Source organism: Hyla sarda, chromosome 6 (genome assembly GCF_029499605.1).
Source record: "Hyla sarda isolate aHylSar1 chromosome 6, aHylSar1.hap1, whole genome shotgun sequence".
Taxonomy (NCBI): domain Eukaryota; kingdom Metazoa; phylum Chordata; class Amphibia; order Anura; family Hylidae; genus Hyla; species Hyla sarda.
In genome coordinates, this window is record NC_079194.1 from 247,857,839 (window position 1) to 247,880,880 (window position 23,042).

The 23,042-nt window shown below is 44.8% G+C and overlaps 1 protein-coding gene across 1 annotated transcript in view; it reads left to right on the forward strand.

The window, feature by feature from the left end:
* The window catches only part of LOC130276902 (mucin-2-like), a 379,260-nt gene that overhangs the window by 114,376 nt on the left and 241,842 nt on the right, over nucleotides 1-23,042 (forward strand). Inside the window, exons 9-12 of the mRNA XM_056526896.1 lie at nucleotides 10,182-10,421; nucleotides 10,499-10,655; nucleotides 15,940-16,068; nucleotides 21,722-21,866. Coding sequence (XP_056382871.1) covers nucleotides 10,182-10,421; nucleotides 10,499-10,655; nucleotides 15,940-16,068; nucleotides 21,722-21,866 — 671 coding nt within the window. The remainder of the gene's footprint in view (nucleotides 1-10,181; nucleotides 10,422-10,498; nucleotides 10,656-15,939; nucleotides 16,069-21,721; nucleotides 21,867-23,042) is intronic.

Genomic DNA, 23,042 nt, shown 5'->3' on the forward strand with positions numbered 1-23,042 from the left:
TATAGGGTATGTGGCTTCACACACAAATTTATTTTTTGTATATTTGCTATACCCAATTTTTAATAGTTTAATAAGTGTTATGTTTTAAGTACCTGTCAGTCAGTTCTCGATGTTTGATTATTAATTTGTACAGGTCCTTTTATATATCTTTTTTTTTTTTGAGGTGTTATGCTTCTTCTGTAGACTGACACGCTTGTGACTGGATGTACAGAGCTTAGGCCCATTTTTACACAGGCCAAGTAGTAATTTCCATTGACACCTTTCATGATTTAACCACACTCTCCCCAATTGGCACCAGTCCTCACCATTTTAACACCACCCAGGTCCATTTGAACATCCTACCACTAACTTTACAAACAAAACTAATTACCCTTGCTGGGTGGGTAAGGGGCCAAGAACAATATGAATAACTCATGGGCCGAAGATGGATTCACTAACACTTCTCTTTTTGATCCCCACCTAAAACTTTTAATATTATTAAGATACAAATCCCTAAACAAAAGTGAGGTTAAAAATAAAACTGTAATGCACACAGTACACCATAGATCACGGGTGTCAAACACAAGGCCCGCGGGCCGAATCCGGCCCGCCAGACCTCGTCATGTGGCCCGCGTAGCCGCCACCGGCCGCCAGCCTTCACCAATGTCTGCCCTCTAGCGATCCTCCTTTGGCCCTCCTGGTCCTCTGCCTCTATGGTTGTACGCACGGGACGTCAGTGAAGTCCTGTGCGTACAACCATAGAGACGCGGGAGGAGCAGGAGGATGGCAGGATCATCGCAGGAGGATGCTCTCCGCCGGGGCCTGGTAAGTGACCGGCGGCGCGTTATCTTCTTCTCTTCAGCGTTCCGGTCACCGCTCGACCAGTCCTGGCACCTCCTGCTATGGTCCATATGCCATAACAGTAGATTGTGACCCCGGGCCGGAGGAGCAGTGACCGGATAACAGTGGGGGCAGCACACAGACATACAGACTCCAGCCATACACTGTATATGGCTGGAGGCTGTATGTCTGTGGGGAGGGAGGGGGGGGTGGTGCTGCCAACCTAATGTGGGGGGAACTATACTGCCAACCTAATGTGGGGGAACATGCTGCCAACTAATGTGGGGGAACATGCTGCCTACCTAATGTGGAGGGAACCATACTGCCTACCTAATGTGGGGGAACTATACTGCCAACCCAATGTGGGGGAACATGCTGCCTACTAATATGGGGGAACATGCTGCCTACCTAATGTGGGGGGAACTATACTGCCTACCTAATGTGGGGGGAACTATACTGCCTACCTAATGTGGGGGGGACTATACTGCCAACCTAATGTGGGCGGAACTATACTGCCAACCTAATGTGGGGGGAACTATACTGCCAACCTAATGTGGGGGGAACTATACTGCCAACCTAATGTGGGGGAACTATACTGCCAACCTAATGTGGGGGAACATGCTGCCAACTAATGTGGGGGAACATGCTGCCTACCTAATGTGGGGGGAACTATACTGCCTACCTAATGTGGGGGAACATGCTGCCTACCTAATGTGGGGGGAACTATACTGCCTACCTAATGTGGGGGGAACTATACTACCAACCTAATGTGGAGGAATATGCTGCCTACTAATGTGGGGGAACATGCTGTCTACCTAATGTGGGGGGAACTACAAGGTACTGTACATTGCGGTATGAGGGGTAGTCTTATATGGCAAGTATATCCCAAACTCTCCATTTTAACTGTAAAAGTTGGGGGTCGTCTTATACACCCAGTTGTCTTATACGCCGGCATATACAGTATGTGGGGGGGGAGGGGTCCTACAGATACAACCGGCCCTTTGAGGGTGACCAAACTGCTGATGCGACCCCAGATGAATTTGAGTTTGACACCCCTGCCACAGATGGGTATAAAGCCTGACGCATATAGCCAATAAGCAGTTCTGCAGCTCATCTTCATAATATGGCATCATAGTATGACTTTTAAAACATGAACTGCCATGCCACCCACAACGTGTTTTGCTTTTTAATCCCTTAAGGACCCAGTCATTTTACACCTTAGGACCCGGACATTTTTAGAATATCTGACCACTGTCACTTTAAACATTAATAACTCTGGAATGCTTTTAGTTATTATTCTGATTCCAAGATTGTTTTTTCATGACATATTCTACTTTAACATAGTGGTAACATTTTGTGGTAACTTGCATCCTTTCTTGGCGAAAAATCCCAAAATTTTATGAAAAATTTGAAAATTTATCATTTTTCTAACTTTGAAGCTCTCTGCTTGTAAGGAAAATGGATATTCCAAATACATTTTTTTTTTATTCACATATATGTCCACTTTATGTTTGAATCATAAAATTGATGTGTTTTTGCTTTTGGAAGACATCAGAGGGCTACAAAGTTCAGCAGCAATTTTCAAATTTTTCACAAAATTTCCAAACTCACTATTTTCCAGGGACCAGTTCAGGTTTGAAGTGGATTTGAACGGTCTTCATCTTAGAAATACCCCACAAATGATCCCATTATAAAAACTGCACCCCCCAAAGTATTCAAAATGACATTCAGTCAGCGTTTTAACCCTTTAGGTGTTTCACTGGAATAGCAGCAAAGTGAAGGAGAAAATTCACAATCTTCATTTTTTACACTCGCATGTTCTTGTAGACCCCATTTTTGAATTTTTACAAGGGGTAAAAGGAGAAAATGTATACTTATATTTGTAGCCCAATTTCTCTCGAGTAAGCACATACCTCATATGTCTATGTAAAGTGTCCGGCGGACGCAGTAGAGGGCTCAGAAGCGAAGGAGCGACAAGGGGATTTTGGAGAGTACGTTTTTCTGAAAGGGTTTTAGGGGGGCATGTTGCATTTAGGAAGCCCCTATGGTGCCAGAACAGCAAAAAAAAACACATGGCATACCATTTTGGAAACGAGACCCCTTGAGGAACGTAACAAGGAATAAAGTGAGCCTTAATACCCCACATGGGTTTCAGGACTTTTGCATACGTAAAAAATTTAAAATTTCCCTAAAATGTGTGTTTCCCCCCAAATGTCACATTTTTGCAAGGATTAATAGCAGAAAATACCCCCCAAAATTTGTAACCCTATCTCCTCTGAGTATGGAGGTACTCCATAAGTTGACCTGAAGTGCACTACGGGTGAACTACAATGCTCAGAAGAGAAGGAGTCAAATTTGGCTTTTTGAGAGCAAATTTTGCTCGGGGGGCATGTCGCATTTAGGAAGCCCCTATGGTGCCAGGACAGCAAAATAACCTCCAAATGCATACCATTTTGGAAACTAGACCCCTTGAGGAACGTAACAAGGGTTACAGTGAGCATTTACCCCCCACTGGTGTCAGATCTTTGGAACAGTGGGCTGTACAAAATTTTTAATTTGCACAGCCCACTGTTCCAAAGATCTGTCAGACACCAGTGGGGTGTAAATTCTCACTGCACCCCTCATTACATTCCGTGAGGGGTGTAGTTTCCGAAATGGGGTACATGTGGGGTTTTGTTTTTTTTGCGCTTGTCAAAACCGCTGTAACAATCAGCCACCGCTGTGCAAATCACCTCAAATGTACATGGTGCACTCTCCCTTCTGGGCCTTGTTGTGCGCCCCCAGAGCACTTTGCGCCCACATATGGGGTATCTCCGTAGTCGGGAGAAATTGCATTACAAATTTTGGGGGGCTTTTTTCCCTTTTACCTCTTGTCAAAATGAAAAGTATAGGGCAACACCAGCATGTTAGTGTAAAAATTTTTTTTTTTTTTACACTAACATGCTGGTGTAGACCCCAACTTCACCTTTTCATAAGGGGTGAAAGGAGAAAAAGCCCTCCAAAATTTGTTAAGCAATTTCTCCCGAGTACGTCGATACCCTATATGTGGCCCTAAACTGTTGCCTTGAAATATGACAGGGCTCCGAAGTGAGAGAACGCCATGCACATTTGAGGCCTGAATTAGGGATTTACATACGGGTGGACATAGGGGTATTCTACGCCAGTGATTCCCAAGCAGGGTGCCTCCAGCTGTTGCAAAACTCCCAGCATGCTTGGACAGTCAACGGCTGTCCGGCAATACTGGGAGTTGTTGTTTTGCAACAGCTGGAGGCTCCATTTTAGAAACAGTGGCGTACCAGACGTTTTTCATTTTTATTGGGGAGGGGAGGGGGGCTGTGTAGGGGCATGTGTATATGTAGTGTTTTTTACTTTTTATTTTATATTGTGTTAGTGTAGTGTAGTGTTTTTAGGGTACAGTCACAGGGGCAGGGGATTAAAGCGAGTTTCCCGCTTCGAGTTTGAACTGCCGCGCCAAATTTGCTGCATCGCAAACTTGCAGCCTAATACTCACTGTAAGCCCCCTGCCCATGTGAATGTACCCTGTACATTCACGGGGGGGGGGACCTCCAGCTGTTGCAAAACTACAACTCCCAGCATGCACAGTCTATCAGTGCATGCTGGTAGTTATAGTTTTACAACATCTGGAGGCACACGGGTTGACGGGAGGCACACGGGAGACACTGAGTTAGGAAACAGACAATGTTTCCCAACCAGTGTGCCTCCAGTTGTTACAAAACCACTACTCCCAAACATTCTCAGGCATGCTGAAAGTAGTAGTTAGGCAACATATTTAGAGCCAGATGTTGCCGAACTACAACTCCCAGCATGCTTGGAGTTGTAGTTTTGCAACATCTGGAGGACTACAGTTTGCAGACGACTAGTACAGTGGTTCCCAATCTGTGCCCTTCCAGATGTTGCAAAACTACAACTCTCAGTATGCCAAAACTGTCCAGGCATGCTGGGAGTTGCAGTTCTGCAGCATCTGAAGGGCCAGATGTTACAGAACTAGAACTACAACTTCCAGCATGCCTGGACAGTAAGGGCATGCTGATAATGTGTAGTTTTGCAACATCTGGAAGGGCACAGTGGTCCCAAAACTGCGGACCTCCAGATGTTGCAAAACTGCAACTCCCAGCATGCCCGGACGCCAAGGGCTGTCTGGGCATGCTGGGAGTTGTAGTGTAAGGGGACCAGATAGAGGGGCCGGGCAGGGCGGGAGGAAGTAACCGCCCCCCCCACCGCCCCTGCGATTGGTCGGTTAGCTATCCGAGGAATCGCAGGGGATAAGAGGAGGTGGCAGGCTTGCCACCTCGCTCCTATACTTCAGCAGGGTCCTGGCTGTCTGTGACAACCGGGATCATGCAAAATTACCGGGCGGTCGGTTCCCAGAGACCCGATCAGCCCTGTAACGCCACAGATCGCAGGGGCGATTTCCCTCGCGATTTGCGACGATCGCCGACATGGGAGGCCGACATGGCCCCCCTCGGCGTTTGCCCTGGATGCATGCTGAAGCATTTCAGCAGGTATCTGCTTCCGATCTCTGCCTGGCGCGCGGCAGGGACCAGAAAACGCCATGACGTACTCATACGTCATGGGTCCTTAAAGCCCAGGGTGCGGAGACTTACGCATACGTCATGTGTCCTTAAGGGGTTAAACAGCATTATCAAGAGGTAGATGATGGCGATCATTGCTTTGGCTCATGGGTTATTAGTATTGTACTGGAGTATTGTGACATCGCGGCCCGCCCCGGAGTATTGTGACATCGTGGCCCTCCCCCTTAATGCAAGTCTATGGGGGGGGGGGCGTGGCTGCTGTCACACCCACTCCCATAGACTTGTATTGAGGGAGCGGGGCGTGATGTCATGAGGGGCGTAACCGTGACGTCACGATACTCCGGCCCCTGTATCGCCCGTCATCACGCAGTTGGCAGCGGGGGCTACAGTTGAGATCGCGGGGGTTCCCAGTGGTGGGGCCCCCGCAATCAGACCCCTTTGGATAGGGGATAAGGTGTCTAGGGGGGAGTACCCCTTTAAGGGTACTTATTTAAGCCTGCATGTTTTAGCGGCTCTCCTGTGCAGTAATCGTGGGAGCTTGGCAGTCAGTATGATTGCCTGGCTCACATTGTAACAACCCGGAGCTCTGGGCAATTTAACCCTTCACATGCCATGGTCAAATCATGACTGCTGCATGTGATGATTGTATGTGCGCCACTTACCTGCACCAGCAGCTTTAGTTCCAGTTTCCTCAGCAACTGGGAGTCATGCTGTGCAGCATGGCAGGTACATTGCCTGTCCAGTGCACATAAAATAAAATGTAATAAAAAAAAGTTATACATATTTCACAATGATACAAAAAATATGCCCTAACATAGCACCGCAGGTGAAAAAATATAAAGTTATTAAAAAGTTATGTAAATGTTTCTATTATGGAAATGTAGTACAAAAAACTATATACATTTGGAAGTGCTGTAATTGGGCTGACCCACAGAATAACCTATAATGTTATTTTTACCGTATGGCATGAATTTCAAATGCAAAAATAGCATTTTGTCCATTTGACCAGCAAACAAAGAGTTAATAAAAAATAACCAATAAACTATATGAACCCCAAAATTGCATTAAAAAGTTAAACTTGTCCCGCAAAAACACAAGCCCTCATATGGCTTTGTTGATGGAAAAATAAAAAAAAAGTTTTGTCACTTGGGAAGCTATAATGGCAAATTTTAAACAAAAATGCTTTGGCATTAGATTCTAAAGGGGAAAGAACGAAAATTAGGAGACAATTAATCCATGGCAGAAAACTGTTAAAATTTTAACAATGTTAAAATATAAGTAAAGGATATGTGATACTCAAGGGGATGTTGATGTTGTAGTGCAGGCTAGCTGGGAGTAGCAGTCCACTGGGGATGTATTAGATAGTGATGTCATATATCATTGTGATCTCCCTAACCAATGGATGGGCCCTGTGAGCTTAATAATCCTTTTGTCGAAAGGGTTGTACCTGTAGTGTCTGGTAAAGGAATAAGAAATCTGGACACTTGTATATCTTGCAAACACCTTAGTTGTATGTTACAGGTTTTATGCAGATGAGTAAAGAGTTGGGCACTGTCGTTAGGAAAAATGTTTGAAATAATGTAGATAATACCATTATATGTATATCTGTAATATACATTGGTTAAAAAAAATGTGCATATTTTTGGGTGAAAAATGCTGTCCATGCAGCTATTTTATGTGTGTCTCTATGAAGAGACCAAATACAGGAGGCCAGGGCGAGACAAGCAGGGCTCTGTGCAGGCTCCTTACTTGTCAATCATCCTGCTCTGTGAGCCAGGAGCATGTCACAGAGCCTCACTGCACAGAGCCCTGTTTGTCCTCAGTGCACAGAGCCCTGCTTGTCCTAGTACACAGAGAGCCCTGCTTGTCCTCAGTGTACAGAGCCCTGCTTGTCCTCAGTGTAGAGAGCCCTGCTTGTCCTCAGTGTACAGAGCCCTGCTTGTCCTCAGTGTACAGAGCCCTGCTTGTCCTCAGTGTACAGAGCCCTGCTTGTCCTCAGTGTACAGAGCCCTGCTTGTCCTCAGTGTACAGAGCCCTGCTTGTCCTCAGTGTACAGAGCCCTGCTTGTCCTCAGTGTACAGAGCCGTGCTTGTCCTCAGTGCGCAGAGCCCTGCTTGTCCTCAGTGCGCAGAGCCCTGCTTGTCTTCACTGCACAGAGCCCTGCTTATCCTCAGTGCGCAGAGCCCTGCTTGTCCTCAGTACAAAGAGCCCTGCTTGTCCTCAGTGCACAGAGCCCTGCTTGTCCTCAGTGCACAGAGCCCTGCTTGTCCTCCGTGTACAGAGCCCTGCTTGTCCTCCGTGTACAGAGCCCTGCTTGTCCTCAGTGTACAGAGCCCTGCTTGTCCTCAGTGTACAGAGCCCTGCTTGTCCTCAGTGTACAGAGCCCTGCTTGTCCTCAATGTACAGAGCCCTGCTTGTCCTCAGTGTACAGAGCCCTGCTTGTCCTGCCCTCACTTCCTGTATTTGGTCTCCTCACAAAGACATAGAGGCAATAGCTGCATGGATGAAAATATACACATTTTCTAACCAATGTATATTACAAGTATACATATAATGCTATCTTCTACATTATATAAAAAGTCAGGTACACTTAAAGAGTTGCTTTAATAGCAGATACACTGAGTGGAAAATCTGAAATGTGCTCTTTACCCTTGTAAGTGGTGGTCCTAGTAGCGATGCTGCTGCAGACAATATACAGGTACAATCTAATAAGATACTATCTATTGTGAAGGGTCTACACAGGTTAACCTACTATGGTGCAGATAATTGAGTTTTACCCATAGTTTTATTGCACAATACCCTATGCACAAGGCATGAACTGAAGAAACTTTTGTAGGGGTGGTGAGCCACACAGCATTTACTTTGACTGTAGGTCCACAATGAGAATAATGTACACAGTGGAGCCCTTGTTTATTGTTTCTTCTCCTCTGACTAGCAGATACTCCTTCTTTGAGTTTAAAATTGAAGCACAATGCCCTCACAGAACGGACTGGAGACAACCTTTTGGGTTAAATACTTCTAACTCTTCATAGTACCATGATCACTACGCATGTGACCTAGATGTGTCTCAGAATAGATAGCTCTTGCAACTAGAACAGGATTTGGGACTTGCTTGAGGTAGCCTTTAGCTTGAGCAGGATGTAGGATAGGCCTGAACTGAATCTAGGAGGTATAGTCTAACTAGGTATATGCACTTTTCTATGACTGACTAGTCTTCCTAGCAGCAAAAGTAGCAATAGGAAAACTGGATCCTAATCAGTAGTGTTGAGCGGCATAGGCCATATTCGAATTCGCGAATATTCGCGAATATATGGACGAATATTCGTCATATATTCGCGAATATTTGCATATTCGTTATATCCTCGTTTTATTTTCGCGTATGCGAAAATACGCGTATGCGAAAATTAACATATGTGAAATTCGCAGATGCGAAAATTAGCATATGTTAATTTTCGCATATGCGAATTTTCACACGCCAGTCTCACACAGTAGTATTACAGCCTTCTTTACACCACACAAGCTGGAAGCAGAGAGGGGTGATCACTGTGATGTGTACTGTGAAGAAAAAAATAAAATAAAAAACGAATATTCGTAATTACGAATATATAGCGCTATATTCGCGAAATTCGCGAATTCGTGAATATGCGATATTCGCGAATAATATTCGAATTGCGAATATTCGCGAGCAACACTACTAATCAGGCACAATGCAGTGGAAGAAAAGATCCGTAATGCAGGAATCACTTCATAAGGTTTATTAAGAACACAATTGCAACGCGTTTCTTGCCCATAAAGGGCACTTCCTCAGGCAGTGTGTACACATTGCCTGATGAAATTACGTGCATGAAATGCGTTGCATTTGTGTTCTTAATAAACCTTATGAAGTAATCCCTGCATTACGGATCTTTTCTTCCACTGCATTGTGCCTGATTAGGATCCAGTTTTTCTATTGCTACTTTTGCTGCTACTACGAACCGGTGAGCGAGGCCCTAACCGGAGGATCCAGGCTGCACGCAGAGTCAGTCCTAAGCTCTACATGGTGTTGTGCCCACAGCACAACACATTCTGGTAAGTGTAATTCCTGTTACCTTTGCCAAATATTTCTCACAGTACCGCACTAGGGGCGTGTGTCCATTTGCGGCCGAGACCTAACTCACTAGTCAGCCAATGACAGGGAGCCTGTCTGTTTCAATGGGTGGAGGGATCAATCTGCAACTAATTCAACAGCTGTAGGCACCCTGATTGTAAACCACACTGATTTGAATGGAGGCAGCTCATTTATGTTTCAATAGGTGGGGTGGCTGATGTGTGGGAGGGAGGAAGATGGAATTGTGGGATTTGTAGTAAAAAAAAAAAGAAAAGTCAAACAGGAAATACTAGTTCACAAACAGCTAGCCACAGTATTATGGCAATCTCACAACATAGCCATTTATCCCCAAGACAAGCACAGATCCTTCTTAAGCATGTCCATTACTGCCTGCCAGGTACATACTAAAATGATCTTATGCTGGATAACCCCTTTAAGCACTTATCAAAAGATTTCCCCAGCCTCACAACAATTTAATATTTTGTAGCTGGGACACAGTTACCAGGACACTGCAGATATGCCATCAATGTCTGTTTGAACCCCCATCTATTGGAAGTGTGGAGGTCCCATAAATACCATTCAGCTGTAAAAGCCGGTTAGCAGTTAGATAAGCAATGTCCTCTTTCTATATGCAAAAGTTTTAACATGGATGTGTTGCTTATAAGAATTGAACATGTATTTAGAGCTTGAATCTGTAAATTAACCTGTCAATCTTTAACTAGGGGAAGGTGTGTGGCCTCTGCGGAAACTTTGATGGAAATGGCAACAATGATTTTACTACAAGGAGTCAGTGTATTGTTGAAGATGTAAAACTTTTTAGAGATAGCTGGAAGGTGTCTCCTTACTGCTCTGAAGTCTATATATCCAAGGATCCATGTATTGTACATCCATACAGGATGGCCTGGGCACAAAAATTGTGCAACATTATTCTTAGCCATGTATTTGCACCATGCCACAGTGAGGTAATATCCTGAGGACTGAGAAATTATTGTTTTTACAAAACTGGCTTTATTCTAATAATGTGGCTTCTCTATAACAGGTTGACCCTGAGAAATATTATGAGGCCTGTATCCGAGACACATGTGCTTGTGACATGGGAGGTGACTGTGACTGCTTCTGTACTGCAGTGTCAGCATATGCCCAAGCTTGTAGTGAAGCCTGTGTGTGTGTTGAGTGGAGATCTCCAACTATCTGCCGTAAGTAGAGCTGTAAAAATAAGTGTTTGTCATCCTACAGATTCATATCTACTAAGAAAACCATAGTTTTGTTCCACTAAGTAATGTATAAATAAAATATACACTCTTACTGCATACCTTATACAGAATATTGTGTATTCTAAAGAAAGTCACAGGAGCGCCAGAGAAAGCCGTATATGTAGTACTCTGCTATCTCTTGCACTCCCATAGACAGTGAATGACATTCCAAAGTGCAACTCTTTTTCTAGAAAAGGGAAACCATCACTCGACGTAGGGAAACCATCACTCGACGTAGGGAAACAATCACTCGACCCCCACTTGCAATCTTAAACATATCCCCTATCCTGTGGATATGGGTGCATGTTTTAGGTTGGAATACTTTTTATCCACCCATAAAAGTGACATCAAGCTATGACATGACTACCAGATAAGAAAACCTATTTCAACTCAGTAGGTGCAACATAGTTCATTACAGCATACTAGTTAAAAAAATATTTTCAATAAATATGCCCAAAGTTCTCTATCACAAGATAAGTTAGTCATGGGGATATTGGAGCAGAACTGCTACTAGCTTCTGGGGTCTGTAATAACTTACAAAAAAATATATATATATATATTTTACACAATGCTTTTAAAGAGAAAATGTCACCTTATTGTTACGCCGAGCGCTCCGGGTCCCCGCTCCTCCCCGGAGTGCTCGCAGCGTTCTCTCATTCGCAGCGCCCCGGTCAGACCTGCTGACCGGGTGCGCTGCGATATTACTCCCAGCCGGGATGCGATTCGCGATGCGGGACGCGCCCGCTCGCGATGCGCATCTCGGCTCCCGTACCTGACCCGTTCCCAGTCTGTGTTGTCCCGGCGCGCGCGGCCCTGCTCCTTAGGGCGCGCGCGCGCCGGGTCTCTGCCATTTAAAGGGCCGCTGCGCCACTGATTGGCGCAGCAGGCCTAATCAGTATTCTCACCTGTGCACTCCCTACTTATTCTTCACTCCCCCTGCACTCCCTCGCCGGATCTTGTTGCCATTGTGCCAGTGAAAGCGTTCCCTTGTGTGTTCCTAGCCTGTGTTCCAGACCTCCTGCCGTTGCCCCTGACTACGATCCTTGCTGCCTGCCCTGACCTTCTGCTACGTCCGACCTTGCTCTTGTCTACTCCCTTGTACCGCGCCTATCTTCAGCAGTCAGAGAGGTTGAGCCGTTGCTAGTGGATACGACCTGGTTGCTACCGCCGCTGCAAGACCATCCCGCTTTCAGGCGGGCTCTGGTGAATACCAGTAGCAACTTAGAACCGGTCCACTAGCACGGTCCACGCCAATCCCTCTCTGGCACAGAGGATCCACCTCCAGCCAGCCGAATCGTGAGAGTTATTAATTATACAATAAAAAGGTATGTCTATGTGACTCAAGAAAACTGTGTTAAAATCCATAGATATATAAAAGTCATATCAAACAACCTAATGTATAGAGAACAGGATGATAAGAGACCCATTTAAAACTTCCTTTTTATGTACTTATGTTATTAAAACAAAAGCTATATAGGTATACTATATTTGCACACTTGTTATTCAACCATCTTCTCTGTATATACATAGCATGCACTCGTAATTGCAGTCCCATCATTCAAAGTACAGTCACTTGGATAAAGTGCTTCTTTTTTTATATAAATTTTTATTAATGAAAGTTTTTACAGCTTTTGAAAGAATAATCAAAAATAGAAAATGCTTACAGTGCTTATCTGAGTTATATAGACATGGGGGGGAGATTTATCAAAACCTATGCAGAGGAAAAGTTGACCAGTTGTCTATGGCAACCAATCAGATCACTTATTTCATTTTTCAGAGGCCCTTTTTTAAAATGAAAGAAGTGATCTGATTGGTATCTATAGACAACTGGTCAACTTTTCCTCTGCACAGGTTTTGATAAATCTTCCCTATAAAGCATAAGTAACAAAAATAAATCAAAACAATTGAGCAATCCAGGCTGATACATAATTTCCTTCACGGTTACATCAGTATGATTCTTTGATGGTGGACAGTCTCAGAATGTTTATGTACTTTTTATTTGTTAGAATAAGCTAAATATTAATGATTCAGCAAAATAATAGGAAGGAGAGGTAATAGTGTAAAGATGACATTTCCATTCCAGAGATGACTCCTAGAAGTAGACAGAACACAAAATTTGGTTAGGGCATCCTCTATCAGTGGAGATACATGCTGGTCTCCAAAGTCAGTTAGTAAAGGTAGCATTCTGGGGACCAATAAACAGCCTCATATCATAGAGTAGAGGAAATATTTAACCCCATACAGGTACGCCCTTGTGTCCTGGGACTTAAGGACCTAGGGCGTACCTGAACTGGTAACCGGGGGGCGGGAAACGAATGGGATGCCTGCCTAAATCGTTTAGCAGGCATCCCGTGCCAATGCCTGGGGAATCATGAGACTCCCTCCCATGTCGGCGATTGCTGCAAATCAACAGTCAATTCAGACCGGCGATTTGCGGCAATTCTGGGTCAGTCGGGTCTCCGGAAAAATAGGGTGATTGGTGCTATCCAAGACAGCACCAATCACCCTTTATCAGAAGAAGTGAGGTGGCACATATGAATCAGGACTCTTGCTTGGCGGTGTCACTAACGGCACCCACTCCGCCCCTATGCCGGAGGGCGAGAGCAGGTGCCAGGAGTGGACACCGGTAGCGGGGGCCCCCACCGACTGCGAGATCAAGGATCTAGGACCGGTGGTGGCGGGGCAGCAGCACAGCGCAAGAGCATGAGGTAAGTGCTGTGCCTCCTGCTGTTGCTTAGCAACAACTCCCAGCATGCACAGCCAAAGGGCATGCTGGGAGTTGTAGTTATGCAGCAACTGGAGGCACAACTACAACTCCCAGCACGACCTTTGGATGTCTGTGCATGCTGGAAGTTGTAGACAGCCAAAGGTCATGCTGGGAGTTGAAGTTGTGTCTCCAGCTGTTGCATAACTACAACTCCCAGCATGTCCTTTGGCTGTGCATGCTGGGAGTTGTATTATACAACAACAGGAGATGAGTGCTGTGTACCTCCAGCTGTTGTATAATACCACTCCCAACATGCACAGCCAAAGGGCATGCTGGGAGTTGTAGTTATGGAACAGAAGGAGGCACATTTTTTTAAATGGAAAAGTGTGCCTCCAGCTGTTGCAAAACTATAACTGCTAGCATGTACAGACAGATGAAGGTCATGCTGGAAGTTGTAGTTGGCCTCCAGCTGTTGCATAACTACAGCTCCTAGCTTGCCCTTCGGCTGTCAATGCATGTTGAGAGTTTTAGTTTTGCAACAGCTGAAGGCACACTGGTTTAGGGTTTGTTACCAGTGTGCCTCCAGCTGTTGCAAAACTACAACTCCCAGCATGCACTGACAAACCATGCATGCTGGGAGTTGTAGTTTTGCAACAGCTGGAGGTACACTGTTGAGGAAACTGTGTTAGTCTGTTACCTAACTCAGTGTTTCACAAATAGTGTGCATCCAGCTGTTGCAGAACTACAACTCCCAGCATGCACAGACAGCCAAAGGTCATGCTGGGCGTTGTAGTTGTGCCTCCAGATGTTGCATAACTACAACTACCAGTTGTCCGTTGTAATGCCATCACTCACTTTACCATGAAATTTATGGCGCAACCAAAAAAATACTATTTGTGTGGTGAAATTAAAACGAAAACCGCAATTTTGCAAATTTTCGTTTTCAGGCCGTACAATTTACGGTAAAAATTACGTGTCCTTTATTCTTTGGGTCAATACGATTGACATGATACCCATGATAATGCACTTTTCTATTACTGTAGTGCTTAAAAAAAAAATCGCAAACTGTATAACCAAATTAGTACATTTAAAATCCCCCTATTTTGAAGACCTATAACTTTTTCATTTTTCCGTATAAGTAACGGTATGAGTGCTCATTTTTTGCACCATGATCTGTTTTATTGATACCATATTGGCTTATATCAAACTTTTAATTAATTTTTTATAAATTTTTTGGGAATAAGATGTTAGAAAAAAGCAGCTATTTTGGACATTTCGATGCTCGCAGTTATGTATAGGATGTAAATTTACATCCTGGTGCATTAAATACCAGCTCACCAGGACGTACATTTACGTCCTGCGTCGTTAAGGGGTTAAAGGACATCTGCAGCAAAAAACAACTTATCCCCTATCCACAGGATAGGGGATAAGTGTCTGATCGTGGGGGGTCTGACCGCTGGGACCCCCCGCGATCTCCTGCACGGGGCCACAGCTCTGGCATGGCTCTCCTGTACAGGAGGCATGCCGGCCGCAGCGTGATGTTGCGGCCAACACGCTTCCTGCATGTATCTCTATGGGAGAGGCGGGGAGGCAGTGTTCATAAACATAGAATGGCAATGCAGGGCCCCGTTTGGGAGATCGTGTGTGGTCATAGTGGTCGGACCTCCCGCGATCAGACACTTATCCCTTATGCTGTGGATAGGGGATAAGTTGTCTTTTGCTGCAGATGTCCTTTAAGGGGAGAGGAAAAGCAATAGAAAATAACGGAAAAAAAGGATAGAGCAGATGTCCACACAGACCTAGGTTCCACACTGACAAACTATGAAAATGATATTGAAATTGAGATATGATCAAATTGTCCCACAGTTGCCATACCTTCTGAGAAGTAATTAATATGTTTTCTATAACCAGTGTTTTCTCTAATTCTATCGAGCAGCACTTGAATAGACAATTCTCTGTGCATTTCCACCACACTGCTATCAGGTATTGTGACGAGGTCAGGACATACAAAAACAGTCTGAGTTGGACTCTGGTTAGGTTGGCAGATTGGAAATTTAGAAGGTAGGTCACCGGGTCGAGAGGGATATGTACCCTGATAACTGTCCCGACTAAGGATTGGACTTGTTCTTTGACTGCCACCAAACTGTATTTACAAAATACAGTTTGGTGGCAGTCAAATAACAAGGGTGAACATATAATATACCTATCTAGCTTGGTCCTCTTTCCTTCTGGAGAGAGTTCTGGCTTTGCATAAATCCCAATCAGTTCTGAGACTTCTTAAATGGAGCCTGAGAAGGTGGTGTGGTGAGCTAATTTAAATAATGTTGTAAGATAGTAAATACACAAAAAAATTAAGTTTTTAAAAGGTTCCTTTATCAAATTCTTTATTTGTATGTAATTGGGATACCTGTACCATTTTATGGATGCATAGTATCTTTCAGTAGAAATTATTAAACCCAACCTACTGTATACTTTGTTTCAAACTACATATTTCTCCCTTCTTTTTTTTGCACACACCAGCAATTTTTTGTGATTTCTACAATAAAGAAAGCCAGTGTGACTGGTACTATAAGCCCTGTGGTGCTCAATGCATGAAGACCTGCAGGAATCCCAAAGGTTTATGTATATCTAACATGAAAGGTTTAGAAGGTAAGATATTCTATGTACCCAGTCATACCATCTGTTTGTAAATTTGGAATAATTTTCATTAATTGTGTATGATAGTTACCTTCATAATGAGAACAGAAGCTGTAATGAAGTAAATTGGAAGTAAAATTGGTAATAAAGTAAATTGGTGGACAGAAATTAGTGCACTTTTTAAACTGGCATTTCAGCTTCTGTATATTTTTCTCTTTTATTTGTCCTGCTTGTTTTTATTTTAGTAATGAAGAAGAGTAAATAACTTGATCTTTGTGGTTTTAAATAGAAAAAAAAAAGATGCATGGTCACCTATATTGACATATACATGCATACATACATACATACATACTGACAAGTGTCCAAAATTACAGCACCAGCCAGACCACGGATCGTAAAGAAAGCTGAAGTTTTATTAGTCCCCTATATAAATGCAGCGTCCCAGCAGTAATAGCTAGGGATGAGCAAATCAAATCTGACGAATCCGAATTCGTTACGAATTTTAGGAAAAATTTGCTTCAACTAATCCGAATATTGCCACGATTTGATTGCACAAATCGCTTCATTAAACTCCATTCAGTGCGGTCCAGGTTCCAGGGCATCGAAAATGGCGGATCCACATGTGGGGACATGGTTAAGGAACTCTGGGAAGGTGGGTAGGCGGGATGACCCTGAATCACATGCAGCATGCAGCCTGTCAGCAGCCAGCCTCCCCTGTGATGTCACAGCCCTATATAATTGGCAGCCATCTTGCAGCCAGTCACTTCAGCTTTTTATTTCAAAGAGAGCGTTTCATTGCAGGGGAGAGAGAGCATTGTGTGCGTTGCACAGAAAAACCGCTTGAAAGCAGCGATTCACCAAAAGCCCAAATCACTGCATAAAAGCATTGACAGAGAGAGAGAGGGATAGAAAGTACAGTTTGTAAGTTTTTTTTTTCCCTCTGAAAAACTAATTTTGGCCTAGTTACTGTGAAAGGCCAGCCAAAGCTACACCCTTGTTTCTGTAGCCTTATACAGTTTTAAGTGGATTGTATTGTCCAGCTCTCATAAGTGTAAACTGTACATACACCTACGGGGTGTAATTTTTTTTCCCTGAAAAACTAATTTGGGCCTAGTTACTGAGAAAGGCCAGCCAAAGCTACCCACTTGTTTCTGTAGCTTTATACAGTTTGTAGTGGAGAACATAGTCCTCCTCTCATAAGTGTACACTGTACGTACACCTACGTGGTGTCTTTTATATGTTTTCCTGTTAAACTAATTTGGGCCTATTTACTGTGAAAGGCCAGCCAAAGCTACACACTCGTTTCTGTAGTCTAACACAGCTTTAAGCGTAGTGGAGCACATTGTCCTCCTCTCATGAGTGTAACATATACGCACTCAGCTGGTGTATAAGTATGTCAGGCAGAGAAGTGCCAAGACGTGCACAGGGGAGTGGCAGAGGCCTAAATTCATCAGGCTAAGGCAGAGGTTGCAGCAGAGTAGGGGCGTGTGGCAGCAGGAGTCGCAGCGAGAGGTCTGAGCTCCCGGTGTCAGCAAGCAGTCGTGTCTCGACCAGCAGCCGTTATTGATTGTTTAACTCGGACACCCCCAGTCAACAGTTGGTGGGTTTCTCAGACTCAACCCTGGGTTGGCATGGCCCTCATGCTGCTGCTGCCACCTCCAGGCTCTTTCATTGTGCCGCCATATGGTCTCCTCATGCTGATTCTGCCCCCTCCAGGCTCTCTCATTGTGCTTCTATATGGTCTCCTCATGCTGATGCTGCCACCTCCAGGCTCTGTCATTGTGCCGCCATATGGTCTCCTCATGCTGATGCTACCACCTCCAGGCTCTGCCATTGTGCTGCCATATGGTCTCCTCATGCTGATGGAACCACCTCCAGGCTCTCTCATTGAGGTGCCATGGATAATGCAAAACATAACTAAGGTGCTGGTCCCCAGTTACAGAAATTCCTCTGCATTAGACCACAAGTAAGTATTGAGGATATACATGAGCTAAAATGTAACTTTTCTTAGGATTAAATATATGGACCCAAATTTTGTAATTGAACAAAAGGAAAGGTGTGCAAAAAACACCATGTGCCACCTACACCACCAAGTATGGATGCGATACAAAGGCCTCTAACAGGTGGAAGGGAACAACATATGGTCCATTGTAATGGACCATACATTGTTCCCTCACACCTTTTAGAGGTCTTTGCATCACAACAATACTTGGTGGTGTAGGTGGCACATAATGTTTTTTGCACACCTTTCCTTTTGTTAGATTTAAAAAAAAATGTGGGTCCATATATTTTATCCTATGAATAATATTAAAAGTTATGTTTTACTTAATGCATATCCTCAATACTTACTTGTGCTCACCAACACTTTGACAAAAGAGACCATTTTTTTCTGCCTACCTGCCTCAGCTACTATTCTGATCCTGCCACCCGCCTGATACCACTCATCTGATGCCAAATTCTCCTTCTTTCACCCACCTTCGTCACCAGGTACTGGTATTAACACCCACCACCCCACTCTACCAAAGTGTACCAAAGTGAACGGCAGCACCGACGTGTGGAACTGTAACTACAGTCAGGGACAATGCATGTCCTTCATGGCCCACTGGGTGCAGCCACAACAGCAACTTGGACAGGTCATGCCGCTTCCGCCTCCATGCTTTCAGCCGGTGGTCCTGTGACAGTGTGCGACTCCGCCTCCTCATCCTCCATAGTGTCCTCAGCCTCCACTGCACGGACAAGTTTCAGTGCCCCTTCAGCATACCATGTGTGCAGGGCACAGCAGTTTCACACTGTTGTTTACATGGTTTGCCTTGGCGAACAGAGTCACACAGGGGAGTAACTGCTAGAAGTCATTCATCAAGAAATCGAATCATGGCTTACTCCATGAAAATTGGAAATGGGAACCATGGTGACTGACAAAGGGAAGAAAATCTTGTCTGTGCTGCGTCAAGGAAGCCTGAGCCATGCACCCTGCATGGCACACGTGTTCAATCTGGTTGTCAACGGGTTCCTGAAGTGTTCCCCCCATCTGCAAGACATCCTAACAATGGGAAGGAAACTTTGCATGCACTACAGCCACTCATACACCACAAAGCACACCCTCCTTGAGCTGCAGCGTCATAATGGCATCCCCCAACATAGTCTGATTTGTGACGTTTCCACGCGTTAGAATTCCACCCTCCATATGTTGGACCGAGTATACGAACAGAGAAAAGCCATCACCAATTTCTTAATGATCCAAGCGGATAGGGGTACTCCTCTGTGTAACTTCAATAAGAACCAGTGGCAGCTCATACGTGACACCTGCCGTTTGCTCAGGCCCTTTGAGGAAGCCACATTATTAGTAAGTTGCCATGATTACAGGATGAACAACGTCATTCCACTGCTTAATTTCCTACAACACATGTTGGAAACGATGGCTGGTCAGGGCACTGGAGATGTGGTGCCTACATTTCACGGCCACATGAGCCCTGTGGGGGCTGAACTGGAGGGAGAGGGGGACAGTGGAGCAGAGGCAAGGTTTTGCGAAATGAGTGATTTTTATAGTCATCTGACAGGAGAGGAAGAGCAGGAGCAGGCTGTGGAGCTACAGGGTGATGAGGAAGACGAGACATAGGACACAGACACACCGTGGCCATGTGGTCTCCTCATGCTGTTGGCACATTAAATGAAACTTTTTATCTTAATCTATTTAAAATCTTCAATTTAAATTTAAAAATATATTTAATCTTTTTCTGTGAGGCCCTATGGTTTTGTCAGTCTGTTGCTACCACATAATGGTCTCCTAATGTTGCTGCCACCTCCAGGCTGTGTCATTTTGCCGCCATGTGGTCTCCTCATGCTGCTGGCACATTAAATGAAAATTTTTAGGTTAATCTATGTGAAATGTTCAATAAAAAAAAAAAAATCTTTAATCTTTTCAATTGTGAGGCCTTATGGTCTCTTCATGCTGTTGCCACCTTCATGCTGGGTCATTTTGCCATATTATGGTCTCCTCAAGGTGCCACCACCTGCAGGCTGTGTCATTGTGCCACCATATGGTCTCCTCATGTTGTTCACACATTAAATTAAACTTTTAAAATGTTAATCTATATAAAATCTTCAATTTAAATTAAAAAAAATATCTTTCAGCTTTTCATTTGTGAGGCCCTATGGTCTTGTTGGGCTGCTGCCACCTCTAGGCTCTGTCATTGTGCCACCATTTGACTCCTTGCTATATTGCGTTTTGTGGTCATAAAGTATTAGTTCAAAGTAAACACTTCGGGCACCTGGGACATTAAACTTGTGAATCTAATCAATATCTTCAATTTAAATTTAAAAAAATCTCTTCAATACTTTTAATTGTGAGGCCCTATGGTAGTTGTTATATATTACTTATTGAATTACCACAAGAATTCAATGAAACATGTTGGAGCCATAACAATGAACGAAATTGATTAAATGAAACTTTTGCCCTTTCACAGTCAGGGGGCGCTGAGAGGCAGGGGCTGGAACAGGTGGTAGCTCGCCTCAAGTAGGACCGCCAACTTAATTTTAAGATACAAGTGCAAGCTTTTTCACTGCAGCCACTTCTAGCTTTATGCGCCCACTTATCCAACGGCACAGAAGCTGAAGGTGCTCCTGTGCAAGTTGCTGGTACTGCAGTCCCTCCCTTTTCAAGTGGACACTCAGAGCATGGGGGTACGCTGAGAGGCAGGGGCTGGAACAGGTGGTAGTGCACCTCATAGCGGTCCGCCAGCTCAATGTTCACCAGAATTGGGTCCTCAAAAAAGGATGTACATTTTTTTTTAAATAAATTCAAATAAAATAAAATAAAAATTATATTAAAAAATCTCTTTAATCTCTTCAATTTTGACACCACATGGTCTCCCGACCCTGCTGCTATATCCAGACGCTCTGTGGCAGGGATTCTAATAGCGATGCCTGTAATCTGCTTGTCATACTGAATAACAGTATTATTTCACTAACACAGCACACTCCCTATGCATGTTAGGACAAGGCAAAGTGTTCTACACCCCTACTGAGGCTCTCTGTAGCCCAGAAATGCTGTTTTAATAACAATTAGCCGCAAATAAATTCGGACCGAACCGTTTTTTTGCGAACAATTCGGCTAATTAGCCGAATAGAATTTTTCAAAAATTCGCTCTTCTCTAATAACAGCAATGTTGCATTTGTACAGGGGACAAATAAAACTTCCGCTTTCTTTATCTGTGACCTGGCTGGTGCTGTAATTTTGGACATTTTGTATGTTGAACTCTGACTTGGCTACCTGAATGATCACGTGCACAAAGGCTGATCCCTGGTACTGTCTTTCACCGTGTACTATATACATATTGATGAAAGCTGAACTTTGTAATCTATAGGTTTATGATTTCTGAGTCAATCCTGTCTCTTAGGACAAATAAGAGTCCTGCGTACCCTGCCCACACACTGATTGGCAGCTTTCCTGCTAGCATGTGTGAGCAGGGTAAGCAGGACTCTCATTGTCTCTCTTTGGAGCCCTATTAGGATTCACTCTGCTTTTGTACTCAGAAATCCTGCTTCTGCTTCTCTCCATCATATACTGTTCTCAAAAAGATAGGCATGGATCATGTGACAATATGATTTAAGTGTAATTATTTTACCTTTCTTACTGTTTTCAAATATATCATGCTATGTCTGGTAGGATGTTACCCCAGGTGTCCCAAAGATAAACCTTACTTTAATGAAGATGAAATGCAGTGTGTGTCCCAGTGTGGCTGTCTGGACAAAGACCAACAATACTACATGCTTGGAGAAAAGGTTGAATCTTGCAACATCTGTGAAATCTGGTAAAATTATTTGTCTTGGTACAAGGTATAGCTCATAGTGTAACAATGTGAGGGAAACGAAAAACAACAGCAGATGCTTTATAGGGCAATATTGTTGAGCAAAAATCTACAAGATGAACAGTGTTAAATAATTGTGTGTGTTACGCCGAGCGCTCCGGGTCCCCGCTCCTCCCCGGAGCGCTCGCAACATCCTCGCAACTGCAGCGCCCCGGTCAGATCTGCTGACTGGGTGCGCTGCGATACCGCCCCCAGCCGGGATGCGATTCGCGATGCGGGTGGCGCCCGCTCACGATGCGCACCCCGGCTCCCGTACCTGACTCGCTCTCCGTCGGTCCTGTCCCGGCGCGCGCGGCCCCGCTCCCTAGGGCGCGGGCGCGCCGGGTCTCTGCGATTTAAAGGGCCACTGCGCAGTTGCGCACGGCGCAGTTGGCTTAATTAGTGTGTTCACCTGTGCACTCCCTATGTATACCTCACTTCCCCTGCACTCCCTCGCCGGATCTTGTTGCCATTGTGCCAGTGAAAGCGTTTCCTTGTGTGTTCCTAGCCTGTGTTCCAGACCTCCTGCCGTTGCCCCTGACTACGATCCTTGCTGCCTGCCCCGACCTTCTGCTACGTCCGACCTTGCTCTTGTCTACTCCCTTGTACCGCGCCTATCTTCAGCAGTCAGAGAGGTTGAGCCGTTGCTAGTGGATACGACCTGGTTGCTACCGCCGCTGCAAGACCATCCCGCTTTGCGGCGGGCTCTGGTGAATACCAGTAGCAACTTAGAACCGGTCCACTAGCACGGTCCACGCCAATCCCTCTCTGGCACAGAGGATCCACCTCCTGCCAGCCGAATCGTGACAGTAGATCCGGCCATGGATCCCGCTGAAGTTCCACTGCCAGTTGTCGCCGACCTCACCACGGTGGTCGCCCAGCAGTCGCAACAGATAGCGCAACAAGGCCACCAGCTGTCTCAACTGACCGTGATGCTACAGCAGCTACTACCACAGCTTCAGCAATCATCTCCTCCGCCAGCTCCTGCACCTCCTCCGCAGCGAGTGGCCGCTTCCGGCCTACGACTATCCTTGCCGGATAAATTTGATGGGGACTCTAAGTTTTGCCGTGGTTTTCTTTCACAATGTTCCCTGCACCTGGAGATGATGTCGGACCAGTTTCCTACTGAAAGGTCTAAGG